This window comes from Merops nubicus, unplaced genomic scaffold (genome assembly GCF_000691845.1).
Source record: "Merops nubicus isolate BGI_N331 unplaced genomic scaffold, ASM69184v1 scaffold5582, whole genome shotgun sequence".
Taxonomy (NCBI): Eukaryota; Metazoa; Chordata; class Aves; order Coraciiformes; family Meropidae; genus Merops; species Merops nubicus.
The window spans coordinates 1-17,283 of record NW_008594125.1 but is presented as its reverse complement, the minus strand read 5'-3'; the positions used below and the strand labels follow the sequence as shown (position 1 = coordinate 17,283).

The 17,283-nt window shown below is 41.4% G+C and overlaps 1 protein-coding gene across 1 annotated transcript; it reads left to right on the top strand.

Annotated features, from left to right (window-relative positions):
- Positions 1 to 3,160: 3,160 nt before the first annotated feature.
- Positions 3,161 to 11,625, top strand: CD86 (CD86 molecule). Its single transcript, XM_008935631.1, has 5 exons — positions 3,161 to 3,206; positions 4,502 to 4,843; positions 8,840 to 9,151; positions 11,168 to 11,302; positions 11,594 to 11,625. Exons 1-5 carry the CDS (start codon positions 3,161 to 3,163, stop codon positions 11,623 to 11,625), a joined length of 867 nt encoding a protein of 288 aa, XP_008933879.1.
- Positions 11,626 to 17,283: the final 5,658 nt, after the last annotated feature.

Sequence of the window (17,283 nt, the reverse complement as noted above, 5' to 3'; positions counted from 1 at the left end):
TACACTAGAAAAATCAAAAGAACAGGTTACTAATTCAGTGGCCAGTTTTGGTTTGAGTTCATTGTGAAACATGGGGGAGGAGAGTCTTCCCACAGAAGATATATACATGATGTGAGAAAATAAACTAACTACATGTAAGAACATGTAAGAAAAGCACATTTTTGAAAGGAACTGAAGGGAAGTGAAAGAACTTAGGAGTCAAAGAGCACAGATTTGACAGTACCTTTCAAAAGATAATTACTACATGCAAAAAAGAAAACAGGGAAAAAAGAGAGCAAATGAAAATGCAGGCAAACATACCAGATACAAAACTTCTGCTTACTCCGAGACCTTCACACTTCACTGTGCATATTGGGTTCTCACATACTGAATTGGAAGGAACAAGTGACAGAAAACACAAGCCAATCCCAAAGTAAGTTGCATAAGGTTTTCTGGCAATTACCCTCAAAAGTAAAGGCAGTGAAGTTGCCTCTTTTCCCTGAATATCCACCTCAGAGTCCTTCAGGATAGGAATCCCCTTGTAATCAGCTAAGTGGGACCTGCCACATGACTTTTCTTAGGCTGATTTGGGCTAAACCAAAGCAGTCATGAATAGGGCCTACAAAGTGCATGTACTCACATGGTTTCTTCTCTTTTCAGTGAATGGACTGCAGAGATAGTAAATAAAGGGTTGAGTGTGACTACTGACTGTGTACTGACATAATTTCAATTCATATACTTCTTCATTTTTAATCCCTGGCATCCACACATGATTTGTAATTGTGAGTCATGGGGACATCTCCAGAATGACTGACAAAGCCTCAAAAGGCAAGAAAGACACACCTCATAGTGCTAGCCTTATTTAGCAAGGGAAAAATAGTTACGCCAATGGACTCACCTCATAATTCTGGATGTCAGAGATAATTTTTAAACCCTGGGTCTTCAAACCCCTCCCATCTCATCACTTATCACTTGCATCATGGAAAAGTGCTGCTTCTACAGTTGGGTGCAGCCAGCATGTGAACAGAAGAACTGCACATCCATCCTCACATCATCCAAACTTTCAGTAGCCTGCAGATATAAAGGAGAAGTGAGCACAGAATTTGTATGGAATATGCCAAAGAAGTGGTGTAAGTAGCCAACACAGAAACTGTGCAATTCTCCTTCCTCCCTCAGTCTTCTGGACACTGGCTCCAAGGATTTGCATTTGCTGCTTAAATGCATCTTGTAAAAAAGCAGAAGAGAAGCTGCTTGCAGCACTGAAGTTCTAGTGTTCTGATTCATGATTCAGCAGCTCTTTATAAAGCAGGTTGTGTAAGAGAAGCAGCTTGTCACACTCAGTGACCCCCTTGCAGGGAACGTGGGTGTATGCCCCTCTGCATACTCATGGGATCCAGCTTCATGCAGAAATCCTCAGCAACACACCTTCTTCTGGAAGGCAGCAGCCAGGAAATCATGTGGGATCTTTGGGACTTCTGTCCTTGTAGCTCCAAATCCAACCCATAAGGGCAGGCAACCAGTGCTTTCTGGCACTTTTGCCTGGGTTTTATTTCTCTTGCTCACTCTTATTTTCAGTTCTGGTTTTGGTCTTTGCTGCTGTGAGACAGTCATTGCTAAACATGCCTAGCTATAGCACCACACTCCACTTAGGCTTTCAGTTGCTAAATTGTTTTAATTTCTCCTCTTACACACCTACACTAAATAGAAAAAAAAAAAAACAAACATAAAAAAACCCAAACAAACAAACCAAAACACAAAACAGGACTATGCTTTTTTTTTCTACTTGACTAGAGGTAAAAATGCTTATTCACAGGAGGAAAATATAACAGCTGAGAAGGAGTTTCCGTAGTTTTCAGTGGCTTGGCACAAGCAATTTTATTTAGGCAGTCAGTTGTGTGGTTTAATTCAGTGGGGCCCAGCCTAAGAGGAAATCCCCTTGATAAAACTTCACCATGTAGTAGGGCAGCTGGAGCAGAAAACCTCTGTCTATACCAGTAGATTCTGCACAAGTGCTCCCTCCTCTTCTGCTGTAACAGATGGATCCCAAAGAAAATTATCTATGTCCTTTGGGAAGTCTGGGCTTCTTCCTCCCTTTCCTAAGAAAAGGCAGGATGAATCTCATCTGGAAAAAATATCATTCACAGTTCTGTACATTACAGTACACACACGAAAACATGTCAGTGGTCTGAGGGGAATTCTGTGCTAAAGAGAGAAAGACTCTTGCTCCCAGAGACCATGGGGTAAAGGTAAAGACCCAAGTGTACCAGCTTAAAATAAAACATGATAAAAAAATGGGAAACCATCAGGTACCTGTACTACCAGTCAGGACAGCAGACAGCACAACCACAGTTTTCAAGTAGTACAAGAGCTGAAGAGTTTTTACATCTGCTCCAGCAGAAGAGAAGAGTGAAGGACCCTGGCAGGGGTGGTGTGGAGGCTTCTCTCAGTTATCTGGAAAAGGCACAGGAAAACCACAGAGGTGCTGCAAAAATGCAAACCAGCAACTACAGGCCAGTCAGAAGCAGCTGCCATTCTCTCACCAGTACACTGGACTGACATTTAGCTGTTCACCAGTCTTCTGGGCCCTTATGAGCCCAAGCAGCCCTCAACTCTTTAAACCATACAGGTTTAAACCATTCTCTCAGTTATCTTTTACTGTCATGAAGGATAGGTTCCTGTTACAAAACTGAAGGCCACACACTGCATTGCTTCTGGTAGCTGACATCATCACGCCAACTCCCCCACCTCCTCCTCCTTCTGATGTGTCACCCTCTCCTCCCCCTCTACTTTCAATTCCCTCATCTTCTTCCCCACACTGCCAGGCCGAGCATGCTCCCCATTCCTCTTTCCTCCACACCAGGCATGCTGAGTACTCGTCCTGTCTTTTGCACCCCGGGATCTCTGTGTTTCTCCCATGGCACACTCTGTCTGCAGTAATCTTGCACTGCATCACCGTCTCTGTAAAACAGAGACCTATCATGGCCTGCTTCTTGTTGCCAAAGCCTGTGAAGCACGCAGAGGTCCTTGCAGCAGCCCGTGGGAAAAGGTGAGATTAACTTTCTCAATAGTCTCTCTCTTGCTAAAGCTTCCTGGTTTATCACTTCTTTGGGAGTACTGGAGAAGGTACTGGAGTGTTTTCAACCGCTAACATATTTCTTTTATTCCTTCCTCTTACAGCGTCATGGAGGTCTGTTTATTCTGCCTTTATGCTCTGATACTTCTCCCAGGTAAAAGGTGCATTTTTAATTGTAGAAACTGTTTTGATTATTTGTGTCCTGCTATGTGATACTTTCCCATCCACTAAGAAGCTAGTTCCTTAGTAATAATTAATAATTTCTGTTGCACAATCAAGGTCATACAACCTGTGTGTCATGCATTTAAATTTTGTGCAGGAACTCTACAAAATATACAGTAAGTACTTTCTTCAATTTTATATCTTTACATTACACTTATTTTATGTTGCTCTTAAATTTTCAATTTAATTCTATCCTTGAAATGTGTGGATATCACCACTGTATATCATAGAGCAGAGCAGTATTGAACTGAAATCTGACAGTTTGATATGGGACAACTGGAGTCTTAGGCAGCCGTGGGAATCATTTGCAGTCTGGTGCTCTGGAGGAGCAGTCAGAACTTTGCACCAGGAGAGTGACTGTAAATCTTCTCCCCCTTCTGAACACAGCAGAGGTGTTTGTATCTTCTGGGACAGAGCTCTGCATGTCTCATTCCAAGAAAAGACAGTCCTCCAAGCCCATCACCACCCATAATACTGGCTCCAGGCACTGATGAGAGCGGGAGAAAAACATCCCTTGTACAATATGGCTCATGCTTGCTTTGCATGAAGGCAAAATTGTGCTTATTGACTATTTCTGTTAACAAGATCAGCAACAGAACAGTTAACTTTGACATTTAATCTGTCATTAAACTCTAGATTAATTACAAAACAGTTAAATCTGACATTTAATTTGTCATTAAACTTCAGATTAATTCTTCAGTAAGACTGAAAGCGTTCACCTGTTTCTGACCTCCTGGTCATATATTCCCTGGACACCAGCATTTACCACACAGTCTGCACTTCACATTTTTTTTTTTACTGCAATGCTGTGTTATTTTATTAGGAGAATGAACTCAACTTTTAAAAAAGAAATTGTGCAACTATCTCCTTTTTGGTAGAATCTCAGTACACTTGCAAATCTCAATACTACATGGAAAAATGGTTTGGACCTTTTGCTTGCATATAAGTCTTCTAAAATATAGTTGCTCACAAACTGTGTGGTGGGCCTTCCTTGGAAAGTAAAATAAAGGAGGAAAAATAAGAAACAGTTTTATGACCTGAACTCCACAATACTAAGTGAGTCAGTTTGAAGAACTATGTGTCCTGTTATACCTAGTGGGAGAGTTTGTGTCTAAATGCTGCTGGTTTTATGGCTACTGTTGTGAAGTGTAGCCTCTGTGAGTGCAAATACTTGGTGTTCTTTTGTTGTTGATGGAAATCTTAATTTCTTCTCTTTCTTTGTTTAAGGTATTGCTGCCAGTATGCATCAGGTGAAGGCATTTCTCAATCACACTGCATACCTATCCTGCTATTTTCCAAACTCTCAGAAAGCTGACATAAGGGATTTAAGAGTTTTCTGGCAAAAAGGTGATGTTGAAGTGGTGCACGAAGTATACTACGGCCAAGAAATACATGATAACATTAATCCTAAATATATAAATCGCACCAAGATGGATATGGACAAATGGACCTTGCAATTGTTAAATGCAGGAATTGTGGACGAGGGACAGTATATGTGTATTATACAGCACAGAGACAATGGACCACCAAAGCTCATACATCACTCTAGGTGCTTACTGCACATCATTGGTAAGTATCCCCTTCTAATCGTCATCTGGTCTGGGGTTTTTCTGGGAGGTTGTCTGTCATTTTCTTCAGTCCAGAAATGTGTGGTACCTTCTCCAGGCCACTGAAGATGTACCTGCACTGGAGCAGAATTTCTAAAGGGAGATCAGAGCATTCTCAATAGAAAATCCTCTGCTCTGAATGAAAAGTAGCCAGGTGGAAGAAGCAGACGTACTCAATCAGATAAAGTAGAAAATGAGGCAATAATTTGCTCAATATTGCATCATTCCTGATTCCCACCCTGTCATACTTCGTAGTGGAAATCATTCTGCCTTCTTCCTCTTGCCTCCTGCACGTTTTATGGCTTTTAGGACTCTGGAAAATATACGTCTTTATTTGCATCCGATGAACTGTTTTCTATTAAAAGCAATAGCAGTTAGCATCACTGGTGGTAAATTAAAATTGAAACATAACAAGATTTCTGCAAACACCCAGCTATTTAACTATTATCTAAATTGCAGGGCAAATAAAGAAACGAGCAGCTCATATGGGGAGGAGTAGAAATTCATATGCTCAGTTAGATTGAAAATACCTCCGAAGAAAAAATGCAGGCATTGATGAGATTCAACTTGATTTCTTGTATATTATCAGAGAAAAAGGCAGAAAATCTTTTAAGAAGGGAATAGGGTTCAGTGAGGAAGCAATATTTTCCTAATATTTTATAATATTTTTAGTAATTCCTAATATATTTTCCTAGAGTTTTTATGGTTTAAGCTGTTCTGCAAGTAAACTTTGTTCATATGCTTGTGTTCTCTCTTCCCCTAGTTATCAATAATAACAGCTTCTAACTTCCACTCATGTTTTCAGGCTTCAAACCTGCTTCAAAAGAACAGGGCGTGTGTAAGAGCAGCCAAAAATGGAGTACCAGGGTGTCTGAGCCTATTTAGCTTTGTGCTACCAGCAAGTGTTCCCTCAGTCCACTGATAGAGAACCTGAATTGATACTTTTGTTTCTCCCAGAATCTACTTGACAAGCATTTTCTGCAAACTGTTAGAACTCAGAATCGTAATATGCACTCACTGTCAAGTCCTCCAATTTAAGAGATGCTTAGCATCAACAGTTCCATTAATTCAAGCAGTTAAATCAGCTATCAGCTTAGCCAACATCTGAACAACATGTTACAGAAGTCTCATACTTAGGAACTAAAACTCTCTCAGACCTTTTAAGGCTTAACTTAGGAAGATTGTTTTAAACTATTTGCTACTGACTATTTCCTAATGACTTTTGGCATTTTTGACATTATTTTCCTAATGGCTTATTGGGTTCAATAAGCACCCAAAGGAAGGAGCAGTATAAAATCATATTAAAAAAACCAACAACTTAAAAATAACTAGAATACAAATGTTGAAACATATCTGTGTTTGTGTACCTACTGTTTCTTAATTAGAATCTCATATCATACACAGAGGGTTTTTTGTAGTATGGCATGTACTTAAAATGGACGTAAGAAAGATTGAGTGCTGTACCAGAGTGATGGGGCAGTCACACAAAGCCATCCAGATCACTCGGTGCCCACTCAGAAATACTGAAGTACCTTCTCATACAGTTTACATGTGTTATTTCTTTGCATTACATGAGGAGAATATATGGCTAGATATAAGTCAATGATATGTATTGTGTACAGCCAGGATGATTTATGTAAGAGCAGTGAACACGGATCATTCTCCAGAAAGATGGGGAGGCTTCACAGTGGAAAGCTTTGTCTCTTAAAACAAGCAAGGCAGAGACCATGGTGACAATCAGCTTAACTGGAAATTCCACTGCAATACTGTGGCTCTAGTGCTTCCTTTGGATTGATCAGTAAGGGAAGTAGGTGAGGCCAGGAAAGCTATGTTAAAATATAAACTATCCAAAGAGTTGGGAGTGAAACTGATGTCAGAATAGAGACTTAACTGTGCCCTCATTCTAAAGGGGATGTTGAAAAACTTAAAAGTGTGAAGAGAGGCTCTACTACTGTTATCTGAAGGCTGGTAAAAAGTATAGTCCAACTGGAGAAAAGATTGATATGCTTCCATAGTAACAGAGAAGAATGAGAAGTGACTTATTTTCAGAGTGTAGAAATCTGAAATACTCCTAAACTACTGGATATTAAAAAAAAAAAAAAGATAGGCTAATTAATTCAGTGAAGATAAAAGCTAAAAGCCAGAAAGAAGTAGGGCACACTGTCACTTAGAAAATGCAATAAACTCAGGTAGGGTGATTTAAAAATATTTTAATTTATTAAACACTGAGAAAAATATTAAGGGCTTGGTGGATTTGCTGTCTTTTGAGGTATTTAAATGTAAGCCCATAGCCTTTTTGGAAGACATGTTATTTTTAAACACAAAAGATTTCCTGAAACACACTTTTCTGCTAACAATCCAAAGGTCACATATACAGAGCCCACACCCTGCATGCAACCAACATCACTTTTCAGTAAACTGAGGTTCCAGAAACCATAAAACCAGAAGTGCTTTGATGAGAGTATGTTGCACTATTTCCACTTGTTTACTGTCAATAAGATGGAAACTCTTAAATCACTTGGATGATCTGGCAAGTTTCACAGCCACGATTACATTCCTGCCCTCTCTAAAAAATGCCAAGGGGAGAATAAATACTCCAGTGCAGAAGCTGGAGTGAGCACTCAGCTAAGAAAGTCAGGCCGTGAGGAGAAAGGGGAAGCTTGACTTCTCCTGAGGGACAGCTTAACTAAATTTTGGGGGTATGAAAAAGGGGAGCTTTTCTATTTTGAATTCACAGCCATGGACTCTCTTGGAGATTTAAGTGACTAAGCTAAATCCTTCTCTGTGTTGGCATACAGCAAATAAAAGCAACTTCATGTTTCTTCATTCATCCACATTAAGAATTCACAGGGACAAGGATTAGAACTTGGATCAAACACATTAAGTGTGTGTGCAGAACAGGCAGACCCTCTAAGGCTCATATTTTTCTAAAAATCCTTTTCCTCGTCTCCAATATTTCTCTATATTGTCTTTAGACCTATTGGAACTAAATTAATGAAGTATCTTCAATAAAACCTCAAGTCTGTTTCTTGGGGTTTTGTTTGATTGATTGATTGATTTGTTTTGTTGTTGTTTTAACTTGCTCTATGCCAACGTGCAGTCAGTATTGTGTCTACGTTCTCTCTTTCTCCTTTTCCATTACAGTCTATTTCTACTATAAACTTTTAACCAAAGAAATCTTGGTTGAGAATATTTGAAAGATTATTTAATAGAGAGCTTTGGTTAAAGTCTTCCATTTATCATTAATATTTTATGTTTAAATAATTCTTTCCAATCCTGCTTCATTAATTATCTCTCACCTGGAAAACTAGACTTTTTAAAGCAACAGGTACGTTTTTCTTTGATTGAGTTGAGTATCCAATGACAAAAAGTAAAAGAACTTGTACTGTAGTCACTTCCACACAAAATGCCACGCTGAGGGAGGCCTATTGTCAAGTTGAGTGAATTACTTTATATGCTGCAAAATGATTACTCATAATACTGACAGACACCAAGGACTTTTCTACCTATGACAGCACTAGACTTCCAACTTACTCCATCTAAAGTGCCTCAGATGATTTCTTTACATTTCACAGTTACAAGTTTGTGGTTTTCCCCTTACTTAATCAGGAGGTTGAAAGTAGGCAGCACTGTGTCCTGTTCCCACTTTGTGCTCACGCACTGACCCACAAGCAGGCCAGGTTTGATTATTCTGAGGTGTCAGTGGATCTTAAGGAGGTGGGAGATCCAGGGGTCCATGGTCTGGCTGATCAGACTTGTGTCCTTAAAACACCCTGAGGACAAGGAGCAGCAAGTCTACACGTACACCAAACACATAAGCCCTTCTTGGGACTCCCACTGTTTTCCTGGGAAAAAATGTTTAGACTCGCTTCTGCCTGAAAATCTTAAATCATTGGCAGGAACTGTCACCAGATGTGGTATGTCTGACTCATGATGCTTTCTCTTTGGTCTGTTTCAGCCAACTATAGTCGACCTGAGATAGCATGGCTGCACATTGGGGAACTAAAGCCCAGCGAATACTTGAATCTTTCCTGTTCTTCCAGCGGAGGTTATCCAGAGCCCGAGCAAATGACTTGGCTAATTTCATACAAAAACCAAACGTGCAGTCCTAGGGGTCACACGGATGTCTCACAGGATGCCATAACAAAGCTGTACAATGTTACTAGCAAGCTGAATATCCCAGTTCCTACAAACACCCCCACTAACATTAGCTGCCTGCTTCACCTTGGAGAGCAGCTGGGGAGCCTTGTCTCGGTGCCACTGGGCATAGGTGAGTCTCCGTTTGCCAGTTCTGGTTTCTGCACGGGTAGGAGCAGTGTACATTGCAGCAGGGAGGATCACAGATAGCAGCATAGTCAGGGCAGGGAATAAACACAGAGTAGAACAGGAGGTGGTTACAAGGCTTGTATGTTCTCCATCTTGTTCACCAACAGCCGTGACCACCAAATTCCCTCTCCAGTCTCATTACAGCAGGGAGAGGCACAGAGAAGGAAGGCTACTGCTACACAATCCAGAACACAGCCTTGTTCACTCCCTCCCTAGATGCTGCTGCAGGAGCAACAAAACAACCTGAATGTCTGGATTAGGTGACAGCCAGTCACAGAATCAGAGTACTGCCGGGCTTGGAAGAGGCATCTGGTGATCATTCTGGTCAAAGTAGGGTCAACAGGTAGCACAGGTCCTTACAGAGTTGAGTTCTAAATATCTCCTGGGATAGAGACTTCCCAACCTCTCTCGGCAAACAGCTCCAGTGTTTGACTGCCCTGACAGTAAAGAACTTTTTTTCTGATATTTAGGTGCTTGAGCTGCTGTTCTTAATCATTGTCTAGAGAGAAGCAGAAGGCTAAACAGAAGAGTCCCTTGGACTCGATTTGGCTCACAAACTGCCAAATAGACTGTGTTGAGTTTTAAAGTAAAGGCCATGAAACTTCAGCTAGTTTTAGAAGCATTGCTGGTGGTTTCCATAACATTTGGCAGAATGAAGTGTGCATTCCAAAATTACTATTTGGGGATTTTTTTTTCCTCTGGGATCGTGTCTTTTTTTCAGAGGCCTCTTGCAAGAAGAAGCTGGGGACCCAAGTTCCAATAAGACTTTACTGCTGGATAATCTCAGGGTGCCACATGACTGATCCTTTCGTTAACTAAAGTTGTATTTTATTTACCTCCTGGGACAGGAAAACATTCTTTGACTTATTTTTGTTCATAAGGTACACCACAAGTGCATGAAAATAAGGACAATTCCCACATGGCTTGCACATCTCCTTTAGACAATGTTGAAAATGGAGAACTGTGCTTCAGCTGATAGGAACAAGGAGCCAAGAGGGGATGGCAGCATTGCAGGAAGCTTAGCAGGGTACTACAGGCATGCACCTTACTCCTGCAGATGTAAAAGAAGCTTGCCACTCATTCTGAAAAAAGTTCCACAGTGCAGTTTTCTTCATAAAAATTTAGCTGAAGGGTTATCAGTGCTAGATACAGCAAACTGCCTCTGATGCCTGTACATTCTAGGATTTAAAAATGGTATTAAAATACAATACAGAAGGTATTGTACTTTGGAGGTTTGCACACCTCCACATGCTGCTTATGAGCTACATGGCTACATTAGCTATATTAAGTATATTAGATATATTAGTTATAATGCTGCATCCTCCTCTTCCCTATTACATTCTTCTTCTCTCTCCCCTGCCTTTATCAAAGTAGCCATCTGATAAGCAGTGATGGTGGATAAGAAACTAGGAGCCCCAGATAAACAAAGACTTCATTTGGTGATAACTGAAGCTCTATCAGTTGCTAGCAACAAAAATGTCAAAAGCACAATAACCAGAAATGGAGGGAAACACCTTTGCATTCCATGTTACTTTCACATCCCTTATGGCATTTCGTTAGGGTTTGATCATCATTTCTAACAGACACCAAGTACTAACATATCCCAGGTTCTTCAAACTTGCATGGTACCACAAAGTAGCAGTAGCACAGTAGCAGCCTCATAGGCTCTTATGAATTAAGTTGCTGATTTCTCATGTTACCCAAACTGCAGAAAGAGCACTTTGCCTTCCTGTTGTGCTACAGTGGCTGTTAAGTCTTGCTAGTTTTGCTAGTTATTTGAAATGGAAATAAAGCAACGTGGATAGTGATTTGTTGACACTGTTAAAGCATTGTAGAAGCAAAGGATGCTGAGGGCCTTTCCATAAACTTCTAATTCACATAACTTTGGGATAGATTGCTTAAGCTAATTGTCTCTAAATTAAACCTTTGCTGTGTGTATCTCCTCTATCTTCTTACTCAGAGATACAAGGGGAAGAAACGGAGCAAGTGAAGACAAATTTCTTTGGCCCACTTATAGCTGTAGTTATACTGATCACATTTCTTCTGGGGTTTGTAATATTGAAGAAGAAAAGAAATATCTCATCTACCAACCAAAGTAAGTTACGACTTCTCAACTTCAGCTCTACTCTCTCTCAAGTCACAGGCTTTGCTCTTTGTAATCATCCCTTCACCTATATTCAAGCTGCTAACAGAAGGTTATGTTTCATGCTGGACTTAAGCTAAACTTCCTTGGACAATTTAGTCCATCCAACAGTAAGTAAAAATATTTTTCTCCTGTCTTGTCCTGGGATCCACTTCTCCCTCTTTGTGCTCTGTGAAAATGCCATGGCACAAGTGTACCACTTTTTGTGCAGTTTCATACTTTTTTTTTCTGTTTTATTGGTAGATTTGGTTCCTAAAACCATTGAACTATATTAACCTTTTTTGTCCATCACAATTTATGAGAAAGGTGGCGCTGGGGGAGGGATGAGATGAGGCTTCTGTCAAGTGCAAGTATCTCTGTCATCACAGAGCTTAAGGAGCCCAGGCATTGCTCCACCACAGGCTGCCCAACAGTGGACTGGGAGAATCATCCTGTAATGGGAACAGAATTGGATCTTTGCATTGCATTTCTCTACTTTGTCCCAACAACAGGTATCAGCAAGTCCAGGTTTTATTCTGAGCTGGAAGGATCCTCACACTGACATCAGAATCTATCCTTCCTTGTAGCAAGAGGGAAATGCATTTGACACAGTCAGACCTGTTTCCTTACACAGTCAAGGGTTCTAAGCCCCACCTCATTCTTTCTCCAAACTCTAAGATAACTGGACACTTATTATGAAATATTTTTCAGCGCCTATTTCTCACATTTCTGTAAATCACATATTCATCTCTTTTTAGGTGTCAGTCTACCAGTCTAGAAACTATCTTGAAACTGAGACCAAGCCAGATTGGCAACCACTGCTGTACATAGCAAGGCCTGAGGTCTCACGTCGTTGGATGTTCTGCCAGAACAGGAATCCCCCTCAGATGCCCTACAGAAGACCATGCAATATTTTTGTCCGATGGCTGAAATCCACTGGCCAGCGTTCTCTGCTTTTATTTTTGCTCCACAATGGTAGTAAATATGACGATTTGCCTGTCTGCATGACCATATTTTACTTGTATTTTTCATTATGCACTGTGACATTGTAAAATCCTGGGAGTCAATGAAGAAAGCAGAGCTGCGTGGGCTAGAGAAAGGAGCATCTCAGAAAGAGAAAGAGTAAGGCTCAATCTGTGAATCGTAACCACCACTGGAAACATGATCAGAGGTGGGCTATTAATCATGAGCCACAAAGGCTTTTCACAGAGCCAGCCTAGCTTTGCACCAGTAACTTCCTTGTAAAGCTCCACAGCAGAAAAAGGAACTTCAGGACACTCCTCCACTTTCTGAGAAAAGTCAGGCAATTCCTATCAGGCATTTGGAACTAGAAATCACCTGGAAGAAAGACTTGCTGTAAACGTCATTTCTAGTTGTGGTTTGTTTGGTTGGTTTTTTAACTACTGTCTAAGCTTAATATGTCCAGACAGTTAGTACCTCCACATTTTGTTCCTCTGTATTCTGTCTGGATGTTGTACTAGTTGTTCAGGTGGATGCAGGGATGGAAAATGAAAGCATGAGGTATCACTCAGATGTGTAGAAATCTAAATATATAAAATCAAGCTAAGCAGGTAACAAAAAAAATGTGAGTCATGTTCCAATTTAGTTGACTATGTTCTCACTTTCTTAATTCTGCTTCAGACCTTGAAGATAGAGCAATCCATAAGCTATGGTATGCTCAGCTATAGGAATTAGTTTTACCTTTCAAAATATTCTCCATTTCACTCAAAATGTTCCAGTTCTCCAATCTTGAATGATCTCTGCACTTTATATTCCTCAACAACACTGACATCTTTCAGGAGGAAGCATGCAGCAGAATTGAGACAGAATTCTCCCAAGGTCTTGACTGTGTTTGTAGGCCTGACATTTTCAGCAAGAGCAGGGACATTAGCATCACATTCTCAAGACAACCAATTTCAGCTCAGTTACAGTCTAGGGGCATAAATTCTCTACAGTTTCTGCTGGGTATAAATGCTCTTTTCTGTTAAATGATGTTGTGAGTTGCTAGATTCCACGTAAAATTTTACCCATTTTCAAGTGTGTGGGAGAATGTACATGTACTTTTGAGTTAGATAAACCATCTGAGAGTCAGTTTGTTAAGCTATTACACTAACATTCCAAATATTTTCATTCATATTAATATCATTCAATTCCATGAAAAGTTAAAGGGTTTATTTTGATGTAAAAGTTTATATTTGCTAGCAAACTTATTTAATGACTTATTAAAATACAGGTGTTTTGCTGTGTTGGTGTTTTAATCTCCTGCCATCCATAGAATCATAGAATGTCTGGGCTGGAAGGGACCTCCAAAGGTCATCTAGTCCAACCCCCCTGCCACAAGCAGGGACATCTCCAACTAGATCAAGCTGCTCAGAGCCTCCTCCAGCCTGATCTTGAATGTCCCCAGGGATGGGGCCTCCACCACCTGTCTGGGCAACCTATTCCAGTGATCTGTCACCCTCATACTGAAGAACTTTTTCCTAATGTCTAACCTAAATCTACCCTTTTCTAGCTTAAAGCCATTACCCCTCGTCCTTGTGAATCGTCCCTCTCCTGCTTTCGTGTAGGCTCCTCTCAGGTACTGGAAGGTTGTTATAAGGTCCCCCCAGAGCCTCCTCTTCTCCAGGCTGAACAACCCCAACTTCCTCAGCCTGTCCTCACAGGAGAGATGCTCCAGCCTCATTAAAGTAGTATATCAGGGAATATCCACACTTAGTGCTCTGAGGGAGAAAACTCTCCCAGAATTGTTTCTTGGAAGCAAATTAATAAAAGAAGTACTGCTGCAATGACCAAGAATGTCACAACTGAAGGTTTCCTATGTTCATTCATAGAGCTGGATACCTGTGCATGATTCTGCATATGCATACCTCCTTGCTTTATTGACCTATACACCTCAAATACAAGATATAAAATTCTAGTCTTCAAATTTGGCCTTATATTTTGGTGCTGCAGGTCGTCAAATATATCTCCAGTGGGTCACACAATCTTCTCTAACACTTGATAAATAAAGTTTGTGGTTCAGCTATCAGGTATATGAAATCAGGTAGACAGTATAGATTCACTAGGTTTGTATTCACTCACTAGATTTGTGTTGTCTCTCTTTTTTTTTAACAAATGCTGTAATTCTGTATTTTTTCCCCTTCCCACTCAAGCCATCCACCTCAAATCCTCACTAACATTGAGGCTGTCAGAACATCTAAACCCTGTTTTGCCCCTACCCAAACAACAAGCCTTGTCAGTCTTTTGTCTTCCATAAAGAATCATAGAACAGTTTGGGTAGAAGGGACCTTAAAGATCATCTTGTTCCATGCCCTCTGCCACAGGCAGGGACACCTCCCACGGGACCAGGCTGCTCAAAGCCCCATCCAAACTGGTCTGGAACCCCTCCAGTGATGCAGCATTCACAGCTTCCCTGGGCAACCTCTCCCAGTGTCTCGCCATCCTCATAGAGCTACTTCCTTACATCCAATCTAAGTCCACCCTCTTCCAGTTTAAAGCCATTACCCCTCAGCCTATCACTACAATAATTTTACTATTGTAAAAAGTCCCTCCACAGCTTTCTTGTAGGGCCCTTTCAGGTACTGGAAGGCCACAGTAAGGTCTCCCTGGAGCCTTCTCCTCTCCAGGCTGAACAACCCCAACTCTCTCAGTCTATCCTCATAGGAGAAGTGTTGCAGCCCTCTGATCATCTTTGTGACCCTCCTCTGGACTTGCTCCAACATGTCTGAGTCCTCCCTGTGCTGGGGGCTCCACAGCTGGATGCAGTACTCCAGGTGGGGTCTCACCAGGGTGATGTGCTGCTTATCTGACCAGCTTTACACACAGAGGAAAAAAAACATCACAAACCTTTCATGTTTGTCCCTAGGTGGAAAACAATAACCAGTTCCTTCACAAGAGACAAGGTACCTGAAAATCTATGCTAGGACTCATGAGTCCTACTCTAGCACATTCTCTTAACAGAAACAAAGAAAATTATTTTGAGCACTTGGAAATTCAACAGTTTTTGCAATATGTCTTGGTATCTCTGAGAGGGTTTTTCATCCTGATACACTGTCCAACTATCACTCTCAGCAGTAGTAACTAGGGGAAAAGTCACATGATTTATCTTTTGACAACTTTGTTCCATCCTTCATTTGTTTCTAATGGGTGAAGTTGTTTGCTTTCCCGCCATGCCACCCTTCTACATTAGACTGCCAACCTCCTTCTATTACCTGATCAATTTCTCTACGTCCTCTTTTCTTGCTCTTAAAATCAGCTCTAATTCCCTCCTGCTGCTAAAGACAGTTAAAGTGAAGAAAGCAGATGGGCTTCAGGGGAAATCTTAGTTTGTCTCTATCTGTTCAAATACATTAATCCTGCACTAGCAGGTGTAATGAGTGCAGTAGAAAGGCACAAGAAAAATGTAGCTCATGTGCTGGCACTTTTGTCCCCCATATGGGTATATTCAGGCTATCTCCTCACCCACTTTGTAGTTTTTTTTTCCTTTGAGAGCATCTTTCAGTCATTTAGCTACTCTATACACATGGCAAGCAAACACATAACATACACCTACTACATACCTACTACAGCATGTAACAGCTTCACTTAAAAACACCATTCCTTTATTTTTAGGAATTTTTACATTATGAATTTCCGAAAATGCTAACAAAGAAACGGAAACAGTGTGTTAAACCAGTACCCAGTGCCCTGAGGTGAAATCCTGTCGCCAGACTTACAGCTCTGACAGACTGCTTCAGGTCCACTGGTTACCCAGCGCTGAATCGCAGAACAGTTGAGCTTGGAACAGACCTAGAGAGATGGTCCAGTTCAACATCCCTGCTCGAGCAGAGTCACAGAAGCAGAAGAGAGAACTGGACACAGTGCCTCAGATGTGGCCTCATCAGTACTGAGGGGAAGATTCACATCCTTTGATCTGCTGGCAACACTCCTCCTCGTACAGCCCAGGATACCATTAGCCTTCCTTGCCACAAGAACATGTTGCTAGCTCATGTTTAGCCTGGTGCCCAGCAGGACCCCCAAGCCTTCTGCAAAGCTGCTTTCCAGCTTGTCAGCTCCCAGCATGTGCTGCTGCATGGAAAGGAGACAAGTTGAGTTAAAAGAGGCAGAATAAGCAGGTTTCTGGAATTTATCTGAAAAAGCCAGCACATAGTCAAGGTTTGTACTGTGGAAAAGAAAGGGTCTGCTATAAAAAAATATTAGAGTGAGAAAGAGTATGAGCAAAGGTCTCTATGTTAGAAGAAAAGCCAAGACAAACCCAAGCAAAGAAAAGAAGATGATCAGCAGCATATTCCTTCATCACTAGATAATTTCTTGAAAGAACTATCAGTGGTCACAGCTTTCACTATTCAAGTTGCCTATGGCAACAGAGTATATTGTGAGTAAGGTAGAAATCCAGCTTTTCCTATTAGGTCAGACATCCAGCAGAAGAGGTTTCTAAAACTCCGAGAGCTTTTTTTCTGAGAATTTCTTATGTCTGTGATATTGTACAAGATCCAGTCTCCAACTACTGTTTGGAAAGAGTCTCAGATGAGGTTTGACCAGTCATCTTCTTTGTCCAGATGTGCTGGACAAGATCTGAAATACTGAACCTCTCAATAACAACTAATTCCTCCTCCTTCTTTAATTCAACTACAGTTAGACCTGATCACTACACTTAAAACGTAAAGGTATTGCTTAACATCTTTGAAATCATGGGCTTCTCTCACTGGCCCACAGGCTCCAGGCCGCCCAAAGGCAGAACCCACAGGCTCCAGGCCGCCCGAAGGCAGCGCCCACAGGCTCCAGGGCTCTCCTTCCGCCCACCAAGCCCCGCCATGGTCGGTGGCCCGACCGACGGCCTATGTCCCCTGTTGAAGGACAGGCCGCCTGTGCGCACCGGTGGCGCTGCCACCCCGGAACGCTCCTGTGCCCCCAGCACTTTTGTGTGGTTTTTTCCCGAGAGGAGCTCAAGAGGC

Excerpts from the sequence above, each read along its gene's own strand:
- CD86 (XM_008935631.1), top strand. The coding sequence starts at position 3,161 with ATGGAGGTCTGTTTATTCTGCCTTTATGCTCTGATACTTCTCCCAG. Across the intron at positions 3,207-4,501 it reads TGCTCTGATACTTCTCCCAG|GTATTGCTGCCAGTATGCAT; the intron begins GTAAAAGGTGCA and ends TCTTTGTTTAAG. Across the intron at positions 4,844-8,839 it reads GTGCTTACTGCACATCATTG|CCAACTATAGTCGACCTGAG; the intron begins GTAAGTATCCCC and ends GGTCTGTTTCAG.